Below are 21,713 nucleotides of genomic sequence, written 5' to 3'. Positions count from 1 at the left end.
ACTTAATCCTAGGTGCTTTTAAATAGCAAAAAAATCTAGTTGTCACACTATCCCTAATCCTAGTCACAGTAACCCCATAATGAAGGGATAGTGTGACACCTTACCCTCTTAAATAAAACATAATGTAGAAGGAATTTTAAAAATGCAACTAGCCTATTCACTGTGCAGTGATTGTGACAATTAACCAGAAAGTCTTCATTAAAAATCTGAAACCGTTCAATTAAAAACAAATATATTTTTTTATTTTAAAATCAAATTTGCGTATTTTTACGTCACACTAACCCTAGGTGACCCTAAATGAAATTTTAATTTCTCAATGCATTTGTCAAAAATATACAAAAAAAAAAGATTTTACAAAAGTGTATACTCTATCGGCAACAACCACGTTTTTGCAATTGAAACAGTAGTAAAATTTAATACACAATTTAAATGTCTCATAAATAGTTTATGAGTCTCATAAACAGTTTTCAACAGTTACTATTGAATATTATTCAACCAATTCTTTTTGTTTATATTGGTAACATACCACAACTTCTCCTGCAAAATAAATCTTCTTTTTTGACCTAATCTTTGATTTCAAATTTGTTCCAACCTGTACGGAATTACATTTTTATTTTATTTAATCAGACTAAGAGTAAAAAGTTGTTACATTAAAAATAGTAATTTTTACTATTGAAAACAGAAGAAGAAAACAAAAATACATTTTTTTTTATTTATTTTTATAGTTCAGTATTTACAGGGTATATTATCACTTCTTCTTTATTTGATTTGCCACCTCTTCCATTGCTTGTCTGACTGTTTCAGGATCTCCCATGAACTGCAGGCTTTTTATCGGTTTCATATTTTCGTCTAAGACATATTCGAAAGGTATACCTGTAGGAAGGTTTAGTTGCATGATTTCTTCATTTGACATTTGATCCAAGTGTTTGACAATCCCTCTCAGACTATTTCCGTGTGCAGCTATTATTACTTGTTTTCCTGACTAAAAGTGTTTTATTATTTGAACATGAATAATTTCTTAGATTGACAAATAGTTATGTGAAGATGTGCCTAAAACTATATAATTATTCTTTGTTAAGATTGTTATAAAAACAGGTCCAGGAAGAAGAAAATGCTCCTGGCTGAAGAATGTAAGAAACTGGACAGGCATGGACACACATTTGATACTAAGAACAGCTCAAGATAGAGAGCACTTTGCTGTAGTTATAAGGTACATTCCATGTCAAATCACTCAGGCAAAAAATTTTGGATCTCCGATTTGTCTGAAAATTGGTATAACGCTTCTGCGGGACGTAGAAATAAGATATTTAAGGCCAAAAAATCTTCTTCTTCTTTTCTCAAAATGTTATTTTATGCGATTTTACAGTAATTTGGTGTTTATTTAAACAAATTTGCATTTTCTGTCGTAAAGTATCAATGAAAAACATAATATTTTAATAGAAAGGACTCAAAAATGTCATTATATGGCATTATAACAAGTTATTTTGAATCAAAACAAGTTTTTGATCAAATTTTATAGTGTAAAAAACGTTAAAATACCGTTTTTTACATTTTCCTCCATTCCCAAAATACATCATCATCGATTTGGCTTAAAATTCGCCCACAGATAGCCAAAAGATAGGACTTTAAGTGGTTAGAAGGATTTGAATTATATTACAATACCAAAAAAGTTACATGCAGTAATATCAGACTCAAAAGTGTATATTAGTCCAGTCGGGATAGCATTTGACCTTGAATGCCGAGCTGCCCAAAATTTTATTTTTCTGATCTTTAGGGGAGTCAATAGTAGCCTAAATTTAAAATCACGAATGAATTCCTCCGTTACGTTAGCCGTCATCTTGATTTTAAAGGAGAACCTGTTTTGCTCAATATCTCCGCCATTTTTAACTTTTCGACAAAAATAGTAGGAACTGAAATTGTTCCAAATAAATCTTATTTACAATTATTACAATTTCTGTTTAACAATTTTTGTCGTGAGGTCGATATTTTCGAGTTAATTGTACTTACAGTAGACGCCTATATTTTTGACTATAATATTGCATGTACATTTTTTGGTATTTTAATACAGGGTGTAACAAAAATACAGGTCATAAATTAAACCGCATATTTTAGGACCAAAAATAGTTTGATTAAACCTAACTTACCTTAGTACAAATGTGCACATAAAAAAAGTTATAGCCCTTTGAAGTTATAAAATGAAAATCGATTTTTTCCAATATATCGAAAACTATTGGAGATCTCTTATTGAAAATAGACATGTGGCATTCTTATGGCAGGATTATCTTAAAAAAAATTAAAGTGAAATTTGTGCACCCCATAAAAATTTTATGGGGGTTTTGTTCCCTTAAACCCCCCCAAACTTTTGTGTACGTTCCAATTAAATTATCACTGTAGTACCGTTGGTTAACCACAATATTTTTAAAACTTTTTTGCCTCTTAGTATTTTTTCGATAAGCCATTTTTTATCGAGATACGGCTTCCTTTTTAATATGTTTACATAAAAATTTTATGGGGGTTTTGTTCCTTTAAACCCCCCAAATGTTTGCATGCGTTTCAATTAAACTGTTATTGCGGTACCATTAGTTAAAAACAGTGTTTTTAAAACTTTTTTGTCTCCTAGTATGTTTTTGATAAGGCACATTTTATTGAGATGTGGCTTCTTTTTTAATATGGTTAAAAATATACCTAAAAATGTAACTTTTCGTATTATTACCAAGTCTCGATAATCGTACTTAACCATATACAAAATATGTGGTGGATTTGACAAATATTCAAAATATCTCGATAAAAACTGGCTTTTCGAAAAAGAACTAAGAGGCAAAAAAGTTTTAAAAACATTGTGTTTTACTAATGGTACCATAATAATAATTTAATTGGGACGTGCACAAAAGTTTAGGGGGGTTTAAGGGAACCGAACCCCATAATTTTTTTATGGGGAGCACAAATTTTACTATAATTTATTGTTAAGGTGTTTCTGCCATAAGAATGCCACATGTCCATTTTCAATAAAAAATCTCTAATAGTTTTCGATATATTGGAAAAAATCCATTTTCGTTTTGTAACTTCAAAGGGCTATAACTTTTTTTATGTGCACATTTGTACTAAGGTAAGTTAGGTTCAATCGAACTATTTTTGGCCCCAAAATATGTGGTTTAATTTATGACCTGTATTTTTGTTACACCCTGTATAATTCAAATCCTTCTCACCACTGAAAGTCCTATGTTTTGTCTATCTGTGGGCAAATTTTCAGCCAAATCGATTATGATGTATTTTGGGAATGGAGAAAAATGTAAAAAACGGTATTTTAACGTTGTCTACACTATAAAATTTGATCAAAAGCTTGTTTTGAATCAAAGTAACTTGCTATAATACCATATAATGACATTTTTGAGTCCCTTCTATTAAAATATTATGTTTTCCATTGATACTTTACAATATAAAATGCAAATTTGTATAAATTAACACCAAATCACTGTAAAATCGCATAAAATAACATTTTGAGAAAAAAAGAAGAAGAAGATTTTTTGACCTTAAATGTCTTATTTTTACGTCCCGCAGAAGCTATATACCAATTTTCAGACAAATCGGAGGTCCAAAATTTTTTTTGCTCCAAAATTGAGTGATTTGAAATGGAATGAACCATAAACAACCTGCAGTAATGGAGAAGACACCTTAAGAAGAAGAATATGGTATCCAGTCAACCACTTAGAAATCAATGTTCACAAAATAGTTAAAAATAGTGACTACAAAGAGCATAAAAAATTGTGCTTATACCTACTTGAAGTATGAAATAGTTGTCAGTGACATTCCTTTGGTAGGGGAGCACAAGCGGAGATTTTTGCAGATACTCGAGCGCATCAGATTATTACATGGGGAGAAACCTTGTACCCTGAAAATGTACCTCTACCATATATTGGCTCTTAATGCAGGGGAGTTCGTTAAGGGAGACCGAAAAAGAAAATATATCCTTAGAAAAACTCGAAATCGTCAGATTAAGATAAGGTAATTTCAAAAATCTGACGATTTGAGCATGTAAGGAAATGGGTGAGTCCCAAAGTTTCACAGGAAAAAAGCGAATATTTCGGGAAATGAATGACAGATCGAAAAACTAAAAAATACTCAATATTTTTAAAAATCTTATCGAATGATACCAAACACGACTTCCCACGGAGGTGGCGTGGGGGGTTACTCTAAAATCTTAAATGGGAGCCCCCATTTTTTATTGCAGATTTGGATTCCTTACGTAAAAATAAGTTATTTATTTTATTCGAGACATTTTTTCGAATTATGGATAGATGGCGCTATAATCTAAAAAAACGATTGTTGGAAATGGAAAATTAAATTAAAAATGGAAAGTCTCCACTAAAATGAAAAGTCCCCACTAAAATGGAAAACTTTACTTAACTTTTTTTGGTTTTAGGACCTACTCTTCACAACCCAATAGGTCCCCATAACGCTCGAGTGACTGCACATTTAGCATACTTTGCTCCCCTACCACTAGTTTGTAGATAATTACAATGTCAGGTGAAAAAGCTGTGGGGTTCCAGTGGCATTAGAACTGAGTATCATGAAATATAGATTATAATAGATAGCCAAAAGTTATTAGTCCATTCTTTCACGGTTTTTGCTCTAAATTTTAAACCGCTTGGATTGACATGAAATTTGGCATGCGTATAGCTTACATGTCAAAGAAAAAAAGTGATATTGTGTCGATGTGTGCTTTTGCCCTGGGGGTGACTTTCACCCCCTCCCTGACTTTCACCCCCTGTTGGGGGTGAAAAAATATATGTCCAAAATAAGTCCGGAAATGGGTAAACTAACTAATTTTAAGTAATTTTTGTTCTATAGGGATTTTTCGCCAAGTCAACACTTTTCGAGTTATTTGCGAGTGAATATGTTCATTTTTCAACAAAATAACCACATTTTTAGACGGTTTTTCGCAAATAACTCAAAAAGTAAGTATTTTGTCGAAAAAAACGTTCTTAGCGAAAATATAGCCTATAAAAAAGTAAAAAAATGGTGTACGCGTTAGGTCTCTGGATCTCGTAGAACTAGAGTTATAGCCAATGAAAAATAGATTCATATTCACCAAATTTCAAATACAATATTTCGACGTGAAATATCGAAAAAATTAAGCACTTTTTGGAGAAAACCCATTATAACTTTTTTAAAGTGTTTAAAAAAGCTTTATTTCTGTTTTTACAAAAAGTTTCTAGCATTAAATTTAAGCAAGTTACGCTCAAAATAAAGTTGGTCCCTTTTGTTTTTGCAAAAAAAAAAAATCGGGAAGACCAACCCCTAATTAGCAACTTAAATGAAATTAATCGTTACCGCTCTACAAATTATTTTACTTATGTTGTCTTTATATGATCTGTAAGTTTAATCGATTCAAAGTGCTTATTTTTGATAAAATTTGGTTTCAAAGTAAAATTTTTAAAAATTTAAATTTTGAAAAATATGTTTTTTTTCAAAATAACTTAAAAATTGTTAGAGATACCTACCAAAAATCTCGAAAAACAAAAAAAGTCGGATTTGCTTTTCTGAATATCATGTATTTTTTTGTTTTTCTGTTAGACAAAAATTGATTAAGATTTGATGTTTCTAAATTTGCATACATTCGTGATCAGTGACTCGTTCAACCCCTTTTAACTACAGCCCTTTCAATAGTAAGAACTTTGAACCGATGAAACTTACAGATCATATAAACAATATATACACGATTCAAGAAACTTGTGAAGTCGTAACGATTAAGTTCATTTAAGATACTAATTAGGGGGTGATTTTCTCGATTTTTTTACTAAAACCAAAAGGGACTAACTTTATTTTGAGCGTAACTTGTTTAATTTTGATGCTAGAAATTTTTTTTATAAAACAAAAATGAAGCTTTTTTTAAATACTTTAAATAAGTTGTAATGAGTTTTCCCCGAAATGTGCTTCATTTTTGGTTATTTCACGTTAAAGTATTCCATTTGGAATTTGACGAATATGAACCTATTTTTCATTAGCTATAACTCTGCTTCTACTAGATGTAGAGACGTGATGTATACACCATTTTTTAAAATTTTTTACAGGCTATATTTTTGCTAAGAATGTTTTTTCGACAAAATACTTACTATTTGAGTTATTTGCGAAACACCGTCTAAAAGCGTGGTTATTTTGTTGAAAAAATGAACATATTCACTGCCAAATAACTCGAAAAGTATTGACTTAGTGAAAAACTCTATAGAACAAAAGTTACTTAAAATTAGCCAGTTTATCCATTTCCTGACGAATCTTTGGACGAATATTTTTTCACCCCCAAGAGGGGGTGAAAACCACCCCCAGGGCAAAAGCACATATCGGCACAATATCACTTTTTTTCTTTGACTTGTTAGCTATGTGTATACCAAATTTCAATATTTTACCGTTAAAGAACGGACTATATAGCAGATCTAATAAGCAAAGACAGGAAAACAGTCAAAGTTGAAGCTGATGGGATTGGCAGATGAAGACCTATGGAGATTCTGTTACCTAGAAGAAGAATCAGCAGAGCACATTTTATGTCAATGTGATAGCCTGGCAAATGTGTGGTTTTTTGCTTTAGGACTTTAGGCGAAGAAAAGCTACCGGCAAAGACCTACATGGAAGGTTTAGTCTCGAAGTTATTAGACCTCTAAAAAGGGTCAGGCTACAGACTAGAGTACTAGAGAATATAAAATTGTGTAGGTTTATTGATCATCAAAGAGACTGAGTATAAAACCGAAAAGAAGATTGGACCTTGAGCTAAATTATTGCTCGAAAATGCTCTCGGCTAAGATCCATTTTTCGAATGACTTGTAGTCCGTTCTTTAACGGTAAAATATTGCAAAACCTCTAAATTTTAAAGAACCGCTTGGATTGACATGAAATTTGGCATACACGTAGCTAACAAGTCAAAGAAAAAAAGTGCTATTGTGCCGATATGTGCTTTTGCCCTGGGGGCGGTTTTCATCCCCTGTTGGGGGTGAAAAAATATTCATCCAAAGAAAGTCAGGAAATGGATAAACTGGCTAATTTTAAGTAACTTTTCTTTTATAGAGTTTTTTCACTAAGTCGATACTTTTCGAGTTATTTGACAGTGAATATGTTCATTTTTTCAACAAAATAACCACGCTTTTAGACGGTTTTTCGTAAATAACTCAAATAGTAAGTATTTCGTCGAAAAAACGTTCTTACCAAAAATATAGCCTGTAAAAAATTTAAAAACATGGTGTATATATCACGTCTCCTCACCTAGTAAAAGCATAGTTTTAGCTAATGAAAAATAGGTTCATATTCGTCAAATCCCAAATGGAGTATTTTAACGTGAAATAACCAAAAATTAAGCACATTTCGGGGAAAATTCATTACAACTTATTTAAAGTGTTTAAAAAAATCTTCATTTCTGTTTTATAAAAAAATATTCTAACATCAAAATTAAACAAGTTACGCTCAAAATAAAGTTAGTCCCTTTAGGCTTTGGTAAAAAAATCGGGAAAATGACCCCCTAATTATATTCTTAAATGAACTTAATCGTTACGACTTCACAAGTTTCTTGACTCGTGTATATATTGTTTATATGATCTGTAAGTTTCATCGGTTCAAAGTCCTTATTATTGAAAGGGCTGTAGTTAAAACGGGTTGAACGAGTCACTGATCACGAATGTATGCAAATTTAGAAACACCAAATCTTAATAAATTTATATCTAACAGAAAACCAAAAAAATACATGATATTCAGAAAAACAAATCTGATTTTTTTGTTTTTCGAGATTTTTGGTATCTCTAACAATTTTTAAGTTATTTTGAAAAAAAAACATAATTTACAAAATTAAAATTTTTAAAAATTTTACTTTGAAACCAAATTTTTTCAAAAATAAGCACTTTGAATCGATTAAACTTACAGATCATATAAACACAACATAAGTAAAATAATTTGTGGAGCGGTAACGAATAATTTCATTTAAGTTGCTAATTAGGGGGTGGTCTTCCCGATTTTTTTTTTGCAAAAACAAAAGGAACCAACTTTATTTTGAGCGTAACTTGCTTAAATTTAATGCTAGAAACTTTTTGTAAAAACAGAAATAAAGCTTGTTTTAAACACTTTAAAAAAGTTAAAATGGGTTTTCCCCAAAAAGTGCTTAATTTTTTGGATATTTCACGTCGAATTATTCTATTTGAAATTTGGTGAATATGAATCTATTTTTCATTGGCTATAACTCTGGTTCTACGAGATCCAGAGACCTAACGCGTACACCATTTTTTTTACTTTTTTATGTGCTATATTTTTGCTAAGAACGTTTTTTTCGACAAAATACTTACTTTTTGAGTTATTTGCGAAAAACCGTCAAAAAATGTGGTTATTTTGTTGAAAAATGAACATATTCACTCGCAAATAACTCGAAAAGTGTTGACTTGGCGAAAAAGCTCTATAGAACAAAAGTTACTTAGAATTAGTCAGTTTACCCATTTCCGGACTCATTTTGGACATATATTTTTTTTCCCCCAAGAGGGGAAGAAAGTCACCCCCAGGGCAAAAGCACACATCGGCACAATATCACTTTTTTTCTTTGACATGTAAGCTATACGTATGCCAAATTTCATGTCAAACCAAGCGGTTCTTTAAAATTTAGAGCAAAAACCGTGAAAGAATGGACTATTGGTAATTTGAAAAATTCACTGTAGCTACACTACTTGTTGCATCGCAATGAACCTCTGGATTTATGTCAATAAAAGATTGAGGTTATATTAGTGTCTGAAGGTTTTATTGGTGGCGCCCTCTAAGCGGCTATACGGAAAACTAAAAAGACAAACCTCATACTAAAAAATGGAAAATTTAAGACAGTTTTATCAAATATTATCATATCCATTATTAGTGCTAATTAGCTTATATTAATTTTTTACTTTAATCTTTTTTTATTTAAAATTAGAATTTACCCTCATTGTTGGCACTACAGTCTCATTCCAAAATGGCAGTGTTCGCTCAATAGTGAGTTTTAAAGATTCAAACATAGGAAATTGGTCCTTAGGTGGCCCATTGTTATATATTGGATCGTTTAATATTACATCATAGTATTGGTGGTCTGGAGTTAGAGGAGGTGGGGGAACGTCAAAACTTCTCCTCCATATTTGAACTTGTTTTTCTCCATATTTTTCAACCGTTTCTAATTTGTTTAAACCTAAAACATTTCGAAGTCAGTTAAGTATGATATAACCCCCTAGGGTAGGGGTCACCAATTAGTTTCCCGCATTTGAAATGCGTTCTATAATTTAATCTTAATTTTTTCAAAAACCATTCATTTCAAACCAGTCCAACTTTTTGAACATATAAATAACACTATAATAAAAAGTATAGTAGTAGAAAAACGATGCATTTAAATTCTGGTGGATGAGGGGTTAAATATACTTCTCATTCTTCTTAAATTACATTAGTCATCAACTTTTTTGCAAAATATCTCGCTTAGTTTGAATGTGATCGACATTTAGTATTGCTCATTTTAAAGGTCTTTTCAAGCCCTACAAAAGTTATTAGTATCATTATACACCTAAAATCAACTGTTTCTTTGTTATTTCAAGTTGAATAAGCCGATTTGAGCATGCAGCAAAAAAACAAACTTTTCCTACCTACCATACCCGTCTTTGTATTTTAACTAGAAAATTTATGAAGGAACAAATCTCTTCGTTTTTTTATAACCTACAGAAATATTTTATATAGTTTTTTTGTTAGATGAATAGTTTTTAAGGTATTCGCAAAAATCCGTCCGAAAAGGTGTAATTTTTCAATGAAAATGGCTAATTTTCAACCACGAATAACTCAAAAAGTGTTGAGTTTTCAAAAAATAATTATAGAACAGTTTTTGCTTAAAATTAGGTTCTCTAACCTCTTCCGTAGCTATTTTAACCAAAACATCTTTCACCCGCGAGAAGGGGTGGGAACCACCCCCAAGATAAAAGCGCACATCTGCATAGGGTAGACTTTGTATCTTGAGCTATTCCCTACTTACTGTGAAGATATCAAGTAAATCGATGTAGTAGATGGAATTCGGAGCCAAATACCCTCATTGACTGCCCTATATTCTAACTTTCAAGATTTGATGGTGGTCAGTAGTCAGTACCCCCGCTTCTTCTTCATCCTTCTGAGAACTTCCTCATTTGTAACCCAGTCAGGCCACGGGATTTTAAATATTTTCCGATATAGCCACATCTCAAATGCTTCCAATTTTCTGCACATATCTTCGTTCAACAAACACGATTCAAAACCATAAAAAAAGGACAGAGAAGAAGAAGCATTGCAGCATTCTTACTTTTATGCCTAAAGAGAGTTTAAGGTTCAAAGAAGGCCCCCCATCCGGTTGAAGGTGGGTCTAGCTTTTCCGTCCATGTTAAAGAATAAAACCTTATATTTTCTTTATTTTTAAAGATATTAGGGAAAATAAAAAACGAAATGTTCACAAAACATAGACTACAACATGATTTTAATGTATACCCACCCTTGAACCGTGAAAAACAGTTCCTTTCTTCCACCCGGTATAAGCTCAAAAGAGAAGTTTGAATAAACCTTTGCCCAACAGGGTAAATACCAAAGAAAAAATCTAAAATATGTACTAAAAACAAATTTGCGGAATCCGTTCACGAGAAAATCAACTATCAAAATGGGTATAGTCCATGTGGTGAGACCGCTCCCGTCTGAAAAAAATTCTGATTCGGTTTCTTTGTGGATTCCTATTCAAAAATGTCCCCTTTAAACAAATCTGAAGGGTGCCGGGCAAAATTTTTGGGCAGAAATTGTTTAAACAATATTTTTAAACAAATACAAAAGATCACCTTTTTTTGACCCGAAGAATATTTTTTTAGGTTTTTTGAGTCATTCTAAACAATAAAGGTATCTTGTGATTTGTCTCAAAAGTTGATAGTTTACGAGTTATGGGCGATTTCTCTCTCTTCAATCCTGACCCCCCCGGAGGGAGTGTAGTGGTCGACGTGATGTCGTGTACTGTCCGTCTATAAAGATCTCTGTCTCTGGACATTTCTTTTAACTCATGCATAGGTCTTTTGCATATTCCTGTAATCTGATCGATCCATCTTGTTGGGAATTTTCCTCGTGATCTTCGGCCTTCCACCTTTCCTTGTATAATGAGTCTTTCCATGTTTTCTCTGTTGGCTCTCATAACATGTCCAAAGTATTTTAATTGTTGGAGATGGACTTTACTGGAGAGCCGTTGGCTAACTTTTAGCTCTCTTAAAATCGAATTATTTGTTCTATGGTCGGTCCAAGGAATTCGTAGCATTCGTCTCCAACAGAACATTTCAGTGGCGTCTATCTTTCTTCTTTCCGAATTTCTCAGGGTCCAAGATTCACATCCGTAAGTCAGTATTGGGAATATTAAGCAGTTGATCAACCTCATCTTTAACGCTCTTGAAATTTGACAGTCCTTCCATATTGTGGTCATTTTTGCTGTGGCGACTTTTGCTAGATCACATCTACGTTTTATTTCCTCCTGTAGTGACCCTGTGTTTGTGATTAATGATCCCAGATATAAGTATGAGTTCACAACCTCAAACCGATCAATTGTGGTTAAATGTGGATGTTATGTAGTCTATCCACTATCATGGTCTTTGTCTTTGATATGTTTAATTGCAGACCAAATATTTGACTTTCGTCAAATTTCGTCAAATGGGCGATTTATAATCTGAAAAATGCGAAAATACGCATTTTCAACATTTAAAAACTCATATTTAAATAGTATTTTTGAGGTTGCCAAGTACTTGCATTGTAGTTTAAACATTCATTTTCAAGATACTGCAGACTGATCGGGTCTAACTTCAGTTTACACCGTTGTTATTTAATTGTTAATTATACGTGTCCATCCGATTTTTTTGCCGGTGCGGCGCGCACTTTTTCCAATTTTCTCCTAATTTCCTCCGAAAAATATATTTTTTAGATTTTTCGGGACATTCTAAATAAAATAGGTTTCTTGTCACTTTTCTCAAAAGTTAATAGTTTTAAAGTTATAAGCGATTTAAAATCCGAAAATGCGCTTTAAATCGCTTATAACTTTAAAACTATTAACTTTTGAGAAAAATGACAAGAAACCTATTTTATTTAGAATGTCCCGAAAAATCTAAAAAGTATATTTATCGGAGGAAAATAGGAGATTTTTGGAAATAGTGCGCGCCGCACCGGCAAAAAAATCGGATGGACACGCATAATTAACAATTAAATAACAACGGAGTAAATTTAAGTTAGACCCGATCAGTCTGCAGAATCTTGAAAATGAATGTTTTACTTACAATTCAAGTACTTGACAACCTCAAAAATACTAATTTAAATATGAGTTTTTAAGCCTTGAAAATGCGTATTTTCGCATTTTTCAGAATTTATATCGCCTATAACTCGAAAACTATCAATTTTTGAGAAAAATCACAAGATGTTTTTCTTGATTAGAATGACCCAAAAAACCTAAAAAAATATTCTTCGGGTCAAAAAAGGTGATCTTTTGTATTTGTTTAAAAAAATTGTTTAAACAATTTCTGCCCAAAAATTCCGCCCGGCACCCTTCAGATTTGTTTAAAGGAGATATTTTTGAATAGGAATCCAGAAGAAAACCGAATCAGAAATTTTTTCAGACGGGAGCAGTCTCACCACATGGACTAGTATAATTTTTGGCGGTGCAAAACATTATAAAATAAAATGACAATTATTGTCAAATTAATTATCGTAAAAAAATATACTTAAACATAAACACGATTTTTTAAATTAACCAGTATAAATGTAACCAGTATAAATGTAACCTGTAAGCCCTCCGTAATGTCTCTCATTCAATCTCCAAGTATATTCAGTAGGAATGTTCGTTTGCCCTATAATCTCCAAAATAGTCTTTAACGTATCTTGAGATCTCTTTAATACTGAGGCGTAAGCTTGATCGAATTTCAATCCCGCATCTTTGATAGCTTGGCCAGATCTTACGGCTTCATTCCTGCCTCTTTCGCTCAATTCTGAGTTGACCCATCCGCAAAAAAGATTCATTTTGTTCCATTCTGATTCTCCGTGTCGTATCATTACGATCCTGTAGGTTTTTCCTTTGGCTGCTTGACATTGACTTTTAACCTAAAAGAAGAATGTTGGGTATTAAACGTATTTTATTTAAAAAAAAAATGTTTTTTAGTGATAAAATAGGTGTAAAACATATTTACCGGACAACTCATGTTGAAGTCTCTTTTCCTCTTCAAAAGGATAGTAGTAAATGTTTTGATCAATACATGAAATTTGACAATTCTGTCGATTGTCATTATATAATTTTGGAGTAAGGTTGTGCTCATGACATTTATGCCTTTGAAGACTAAATACTAAAGTTGGAATATACAGGGCAGGATTTGCTCTTTAACATTTAGTGGAGATTTTACAGTCAATAAATATCGTCATTAAAACCTCGTTTAAAAAGAATTTTTGTATATTATTGATCTTATCTGTTTACGGAAACCTATAATAAAAGAAAACATATATGTTCTTTTCCTTAAATGCAGTCATTTTTATCTGAAATATTTTAAATTATAATTACATAATTAAGTAGAATGGTCGGGTAATTTATGTCGTGACTATCATGATATCCTTTATTCTATGATCTATCTTCTTCTTGATGTACCTTTTCGATTCGGTCAGTCCACGGGATATTAAGTATTCTCCAATTCTCCGATATAGCCACATCTCGAATTTTCTGCACTTATGTACGTTCAAGGTTCACGATTCAACACCATAAAAAAGGACAGACAAGACGTATCATCTCAGCATTTTTACTTTTATACCAAGAGAAAGGTTGTGGCTATTGAAGAAGGCCTCCATCCGGTCGAAGATGAATCTAGCTTTTCCGATCGCGCTCTTTTCTCTTGGTTGTTGATTCATTCTTCATTTATTATGGTGCCAAGGTAGTTGTAGTGCCTCACACTTTTTACAGGGGTTTGGTCGAAGTAGAGTTGACCTTCTGTTATCTTTTATTGCTAATAATCATAAACTTTGTCTTCTTTACGTTTATATTGAATCCATATTATTGACTGTAATACGTGATTTTGTTCATAAGAACTTGTAGGTCTTCTAGGTTGTTCGCAAATACTATGGTGTCATGTGCATGCCTGATGTTGTGTAGCTGTTACCCGTTTAGTAGAATACCTTTTCCAGTTTCGTGCAAAGCTTCGATAAATATTTTTTCAAAGTATATATTGAAGACTAAAGTAGACAAAAGACAGCTTTGCCTCACCCCTCATGATTTTCACATATTCGGTGTGTTCCACTGTCAACTCTGAGATTTGCAGTCTGATTCCAGTAAAGTTTTCTAATTATTTTCAAATCTTGGTTGTTAATTCCTGCTTCTTTTAGTATTTGTATCATCTTACCGTACTGTACTCTCTCAAAGCCTTATCAAAACCTCTCTCGTACCAACAGTATTGATAAACCTGAACTGGTTGGGGGAAATTTGACTTTCACTTCTTCTTCATGTGCAGTGCTCGATTATCGAACATTGGCTATCAAATTGGCTATAGTAAGTTTGTTAACAGCAGCTCGGAAAAGGGATGCAGAGGATCTGTTATACCATTCTCTCAGGTTTTTAAGCCATGATGTTCTTCTTCGACCTGCCCCTCTTCTTCCGTCTACCTTGCCTTGTAATATTAAATGGAGTATATTATATATCTCTGGGTGTCGCCTAACATGGCCAAAATATTCAAGTTTTCGATTTTTAACTGTTCTGACGACTTCCGGGACTTTTCCATCCGGTGCAAAACAACTTCGTTACGAACTCTATCCACCCAACTTATTCGTAGGATTCTCTGGTAGACCCAAATTTCAAAGGCTTCCAATTTCTTGAGAAGAGTATCTGTTAAAGTCCAACATTCGACACCGTACAAAAGAGTAGAGAACACAACATCTCACTAATCTAATTTTAAGATTCAAAGTAATGTTGTTTCCACATAAAAGTTTCTTTATCTTAAAGAATGCAGCCGTGGCTTTCACTATACGTATTCTAATTTCTTTACTCATGTCCCAGTTCTCATTTAGATTCAACCAAGATAGGTGATACTGTTAGTTCTCTCTAATGGACAGCCTATGACGTCACAAAATTGGGAGGAGCTTATATTGACTCCAAACAATTTTGTTTGTAACGTTAAATGGTCATAAGGAATTTTTCATTTATGTGCTTTGTTCCCTGGACCGCAAGAATAACAAATGAAGGAATCCTGAGAAGAATTGGTACAGAACGACAACTGATGTGCACAATTAAACAGAGAAAAACGGCATACCTGGGGCACCTAATTAGAAATGAAAGATACCAGTTTCTGCAAACCTTAATTGAAGGAAAGATCGAAGGAAGAAAGGGAGTGGGCAGGAAGAAAATGTCATGGCTCCGTAATGTCAAACAATGGACAGGACTAAAAAACATAGGAGACCTAATACATACTGCAAGGGATAGAGAAAAATGGTCAAACGTGACCGCGAACATCCATTAGTGGATTGCATAAAAAGAAGAAGAAGTGTGGCAAAATAAGACTTCATTTAGGTATTTCGTTAAAGAAACGTGTTAATTAAGAGATTTTTATTCGTTTTTGCTCAGGTGGTTTTTATTCCTTAGTGGTTGAAAATAAACATAACCTCAAAACTGTTTACGTTCTAATCATTGCATTAAATTAACTCACCTGGACAAAAACGAATAAAAATCTCTTAATTGACACGTTTCTTTAACTAAATACCTGAATACTAAACAGTGCTTCTCTGGTCCCAAGGTTATTGCAGAATCCAAACTGTGTATCACCAAGCTGTTCTTCTATTTTTTGGTACATCCTAGAGGGCAAAATTCGTAGAAATATCTTTACTTTCACACAGCTTGTAAATGCTCTTTGAGTTATCTTTAGGAACACTTTTAGGAAATGACTCATGAAACTTCTCAGACAGTATTCTTCGCAGTTTTTGGCTGATGGTTTTTTTGAAAGTGCAATAAACTCAGACTTCAGCCATGCTGTTGGTATTTCTCCAGAGTTGTATATGTTGTTGTGTATCTTTGTGATTATTGCTATTGATTCGTTGTCCATTAGTGTGAGTAGGCGATTAGGAGACCCTTCAAATGAGGTATCCCATGACGTCGGCTTGTATTTAAAAAAAATCGTCGATTACGTCGTGACTCCAACACTGATGACGTAATGATTAACGTGTTTTAAGATTTTTTTTAACCCATTCAGTGCACGTGTCACCTTTGCGTGCCATGCCGACACTAATTTGACCTGTTTTGGCTAGATGCTCATGGCACTCATGTGTGACATGAAAAATAAAGATTAAAAAACATTTTGTATAGACTTACTAACGATAAATATTTATTATTTAATATTAAAATAATAGTTTTATTTGAAAAATGGCTTAGCTTCTGGCAAGCGTAAATATAACAAATAGTGTAGCAGTGAATATGTTAAAAGTCGTCTGTTTCTGAAATAATAAATGTATTCCACACTTTTGCGTCTTACTGTATAATAATTTGTTTGCTGTAAAAACTTTATAAAACTTAACGCAGTAATTTTGATTGATTTTTGTTTTTTGTATTAGACACAATGGCAAAACCAACCAGTCCAAAACAATTGGTATCAAGGACAACAACATGCACAGTATCAACCAGTGCCGAAACAAGAAAATACCAATCCACCCCAGCAGAATTACTGGCAACAACAACAACACAATCCTCTCTCATACAATCAAAACAGTCAGTATAATCAACATCAGTATCAAAATCAGCAACACACGGGATATGTCCAAAATAACTCTGGGTAAGCTATTTTTTTAAAGAAACTAAAAATGTATTTTTAACACAATGAGAAGTTGTAGATCCCAAAATCTAAAACTTTTATCGTTGGAACCAATATTCCGGTGGCAACTTAAATCCGTGCTTTCTAAAATTTGCAAAGCAAACGAACGATAAATGCAGCAGACTAGGGGGAATCTAAGATTGCATTCCACAACTCGTCAATTCATCTAGTAGACTAGGGTGAATTGAATTCTGGGAGTGAGGGAGGGTACCTGTTAATTTATTTATTCCGTCCATAAGTGGAAAGTTTGATGCGCCACTGTCGACGCATGTGCCACTAAAAGTGACGGCACAGTGTTCATACGTTTTCTTTTACGTTCTACTATTTAAGTTATAGAGTCTTATGGTGCCTAAAATGATTAGCAAATTTCACCTATCCGCACCGAGTTTCGCTGGTATCGCCACCTACCTACAGGATTACTAGTATAACTTTTACCGGAAATTTTCTGGAAAGAAAAAAGTGTTGCCTATACTCGGTGAGTTTCGCTGGTATGGCTGCTATCGCCATCTAACGGTTGACTAGTGTTCCTATTTCGGCCGGAATTTTAAAGAAGACAGTAGAAAAGCAAATAATAGTTGTTTAAAACTTATTATTTAATTCTCATCGTGTAATATTTACAACGTAAAGAAGTAATTGGATTGTAATCGATAATTAATAGCTAAGTACAGAATTTATTATTCATTATAATTATTTTTAAGAATTTGGTTATCGTTTTGACGTTTATGTTGACAACTAATATTAGAAAGAAATTATTCTGCAAAAAAGTATATAATATAATAATTTAATATAATTATAGTATAATACCTACTTCTTAAATATTAACTTATGAATGACAGTTAACGGCATCCTACGTTTGCTGTGATTGGTCGTTATCTTCACGCATTCAAATTTTGTTTCAGGATTGGATTGTAAAATTGAAACCGTCAAAATTCGAGAGTGTGCTAACTTATCCTTTAGCTCAAATTTTTCTACCGTTTTAAAATTAAAATTGTGTTTACTTACTTTTTTTCTAATTGCATCAATCCATTTTTATCGTTAAATCACCTTATGCTTAGCGACAGGAAAGTTGTAGAATACACAGTTACTATTGTAACCAGTATTTCGACACTCTTTAATACAACAACTTTCGTGAGACATTTAAAAGCTATAATATGCAACTCTTAATGCAGAACGTCAAAAAGCAAATTTCCAGTGAAGGTTTACAAACTTGTCACTACTGGCGCTCGCGAATTCTTAATTATCCCCTCTACCTACGAGCTCACAGCGTATAGCGGCTCTTAGTCTATAGGTAAAATTCCACTGAATGTTGATTCCGTATACTCACAATAGGGGTAAACTAAGAGAAAATGAAAATAAACGATAGCTAATATTTCATTCTGTTGCTTACTAAGACAGTTGGTTTTCGTTTTGATTCAGAGTAGACTACAGGCCTCTCTGAAGATCCCAATAGGGTGAAACATATGTAAAAGGATGGTGGATGCCTCTGAAACAGAATGAAATTTTCAATATTTTCAATACATGACAGCTGAAATGTTTCTATTTATCTGATATGTGTCCTTTGTACATATTTGTATGGAAAACAACCTAAATTATATTTATTTAACTTTTAGATATGAACAACAACATTATAGTAATGTGCAATATAGTCAATTGAACAACCAAAATAATGTTTATGGAACTGGAACTCAGAGTGGACAGCAACAGACTGGAGAAGACCCTTGGAATTGGTCATGGGGGGATGAAGACAATTCAAATGTGCAGCCAACTCCCCAAGCGACCATCACTCCTAACCAAACAGGAGGACAAACCGGTAAGTCCAAATATTACATTTTTATTTTTAAATTCAAGAATTTTGAAAAAAGGTATTTTAGAAAAAGAATAACCCGCCTGACTTTTACAACGGTCTAATTAAAAAAAGAAGGGTGCATTATCAAAAATCAATTTAATTCCAGTACGTCTAAAACAAACCCAAACTATACCTAACAATAATAATAGTAATGTCACCAACTCAAACAAACTTATCCCGACCATAAATTACATACCCAATCCATTCATTAATGGATTCTACGAACAAATATCGAAAATATTTGTAAATATGATATCAAAGTTGGATATAAATCGTCTAAAACACCCGGAAAATATTTTTCAAAATTTAAACCATTGCTACTAAAGATCAGCAGTCGGATGTTGTTTATAAAGTAAATTGTAAAGACTGCAATTCAACATACATTGAGCAAACAGACCAATATCTACATTAAAGGGTTAAACCAACAAATTAAATACTACAGCCTTAGCCAAACATTCTATAGAAAATAACATGCTTTTGACTTGTACAGATGTACAGATTTTAGAAAAAGAACAAAACTATAACAAAAGATGTATATTGGAGATGATTCACATAAAGAAAAACCAACATTGTATAAATAACAAGACAGACATCAAGGATCTCTCCAATATATACCACAATTTAATAAATTGACTGATTTATTGTATAAATAATGTACCATTAGCTGATATTTTAAGTACGACCTTGTGCTTATTGAAAATGGCTAATAGTCGAAACGTTTAAGCAATGATAAAACATACAAATAATTGAAAAACTGTATTACGAATCATATTCCGTTGTAAACTAAAGTAATAAATTTATAAATTTAAGTACATACCTACCTACTTATCAAAAAACAAAATAAAAATTTTCAAAATATATTTTTTTTTACTTGTAGATGGTTCGTTTGGAAATCTGGATACATGGAACTGGCCTGCTCAGGAGGCGAAAAATCCTGTCAAGAATGAAGAACCCACAGATACGCATGAGTTATTTCCAAAAATTGGTTTAGTGGCTAAAATCTCTCCAAAATCTGACACGGATACGGATATATCAAAATTACATCCTCTTCAAGACCATCTGACTGTAACAGGAAAAAGAAGCAAACTAGAAACACCCCAGTGGTCTACAGAGTCCCAAATGTCGCAAGAATCTTCAGATGATATTCTACATACATCCGAAAGTGATAAAAGCCATATGATGAGTCGGAGCTCAACAATTAGTCATTCTCCTATATCAGGTAAGGTCAACTATTTCATTTTCGTTTTAAAGTAAATTCAGGAAGCATTAGAATGAAAGTGCTTTGACTATTTTAAAATGTTTTTATATACTTCGCCTGTTCGTTGTCTGCCTATTTGTCACTTTGTCCGGGAAAAAACTTATAAATCGATTTTAAACATACTTCCTGGCTAGCTAGAGATCTGAAAATTTTCATAATAGCTAAGAAATCGATGATAGTGCAATATTCAACAGCTTTTACACGGTTGCACTGAGTTTTATTTGGAATTTTAAGCCAATACGTCATGCAATGCCACTGGTTTGACAAGGTTTTTAAAGTTTGATGACGAATGCGAGTTGTTAAGGCAGTCATCAAATGTACTAATATATTTAAATTAAACATCGTATTTATATATTTTTTCAGGACACGATCTAATAGCACAAAATTTAGATGAACCACCTGTTAAAAACGACGTCTATGAAACTAAAGAAATGATGTCGAACGTTAGATTGAATCCTACACCTCCATCACCGAAAACTCTTCAAGGACCTCCTCCATTACCAACATCCAGTATAGCAGACGATCCGAGGAATCCGTATAAGAGGACAACAACCTTGTCGCATACTTCCGCAAGTAGATTTAGAGCTTCAAATATTACACCGCCCGATACCCGACAAAATGTTTACCAACCCACATTTCACAATCAACAGGTGAGTGTGTTACATGTTCTTCTTCTTCTTGACTGGCTTTACAACTCGGGGTGAGTATTTGCCGCATCCACTATAACCGTCCATCTTCTACGATGTTCAACTTTCCATTGTTGGACCCCAGTCCTAGATAAATTTGTTTCAACGTTATCTTTCCATCTTTTTCTGGGACGGCCTACTGATCTTCTACCGTTTGGTCTCTGAAAAAACACTATTTTTAACACTCTGTCTTCCTTTGATCTTACCACATGACCTGTCCATCTAATCCGGTTAGCTTTATATATCTGACGATGTTTTCAGTACCATACAGAGTCACCAATTCAGCATTGCGGCACCTTTTTCACTCTCCCCTCAATTCATCTCTTTGAGGACCGAAAGCTATTATGAGAACCTTCCTTTCAAATACCAGCAGTTTATTTATTTCCCGTTGATGTAGAGTCCATGTCTCACTTAACTTAGACTGTCTTTTTAGCAGCTCAGATCTTAGTAATGATGATAGGAAGTATAATGATCTATTCCCCGCAGCTATCCTTTCTGGGACCTTTTTTCCTTTGTGATTGTCTTTTGTGATTCTTTTCCTATGTGATATTTAAACTCTTTTACTACTTTGAAGTTGTGGTCATTAATAGGTATAATATCAGCTAATGTAATGTAAGCCTAAGTCATACATATAACATTTTTTTAATTTTCTAATTTTTTTATTGTCCTTCAATATACTACAGATACGCTACGGAGGTACAGGCGTTTTCAGTTTTGTTGTAAATATGTTTATTTGTAGCTGTTGTTTTTTGGCCTTTTGGTTTTGCCAGTGCCATTAAGAGTAAACAGTAGCGATCAACAGGTAGCAACAAAATATAATTTCGGGAGATAGTATCATAAACTTTGGCAACAGTGGTAATCTTTGACATTATCTAAGATTAATATTTTGACAATATCATAGTCGCGCTAAATGGAAGTAATAGAAAACGATTTTATTATTAATAAATAGATATTTATAAAAATAAACCAAAATGGGTGAAAATTTTATGTTAAGATAGGTATTTGAAAGGTATTTGCATGAAATATCTAATAATAAAACAATAATAAATAATCATTTTTTGTTGTGAAGCGAAACAAATTTCGATTTT

General features: G+C 32.9%; 2 protein-coding genes across 9 annotated transcripts in view; one reads left to right on the top strand and one right to left on the bottom strand.

The window, feature by feature from the left end:
* The window catches only part of LOC126886824 (protein transport protein Sec16B), a 114,759-nt gene that overhangs the window by 5,792 nt on the left and 87,254 nt on the right, over positions 1-21,713 (top strand). For all 8 annotated transcript variants that reach the window (XM_050653891.1, XM_050653892.1, XM_050653897.1 and 5 more), the window contains exons 3-6: positions 16,579-16,796; positions 18,446-18,645; positions 19,559-19,900; positions 20,303-20,589. In XM_050653891.1, the coding sequence (XP_050509848.1) occupies positions 16,579-16,796; positions 18,446-18,645; positions 19,559-19,900; positions 20,303-20,589 (1,047 nt within the window). The remainder of the gene's footprint in view (positions 1-16,578; positions 16,797-18,445; positions 18,646-19,558; positions 19,901-20,302; positions 20,590-21,713) is intronic.
* On the bottom strand, positions 689-13,329 carry LOC126886827 (phosphoglycerate mutase 2-like). The gene is made up of 4 exons (XM_050653899.1): positions 13,191-13,329; positions 12,789-13,104; positions 8,934-9,175; positions 689-982 (listed from the first exon to the last, which is right to left on the bottom strand). Exons 1-4 carry the CDS (start codon positions 13,314-13,316, stop codon positions 749-751), a joined length of 918 nt encoding a protein of 305 aa, XP_050509856.1. The 5' UTR covers positions 13,317-13,329; the 3' UTR covers positions 689-748.

This window comes from Diabrotica virgifera, chromosome 6 (assembly GCF_917563875.1).
Source record: "Diabrotica virgifera virgifera chromosome 6, PGI_DIABVI_V3a".
NCBI lineage: Eukaryota > Metazoa > Arthropoda > Insecta > Coleoptera > Chrysomelidae > Diabrotica > Diabrotica virgifera.
This window is presented reverse-complemented; position numbering and strand designations above follow the sequence as displayed.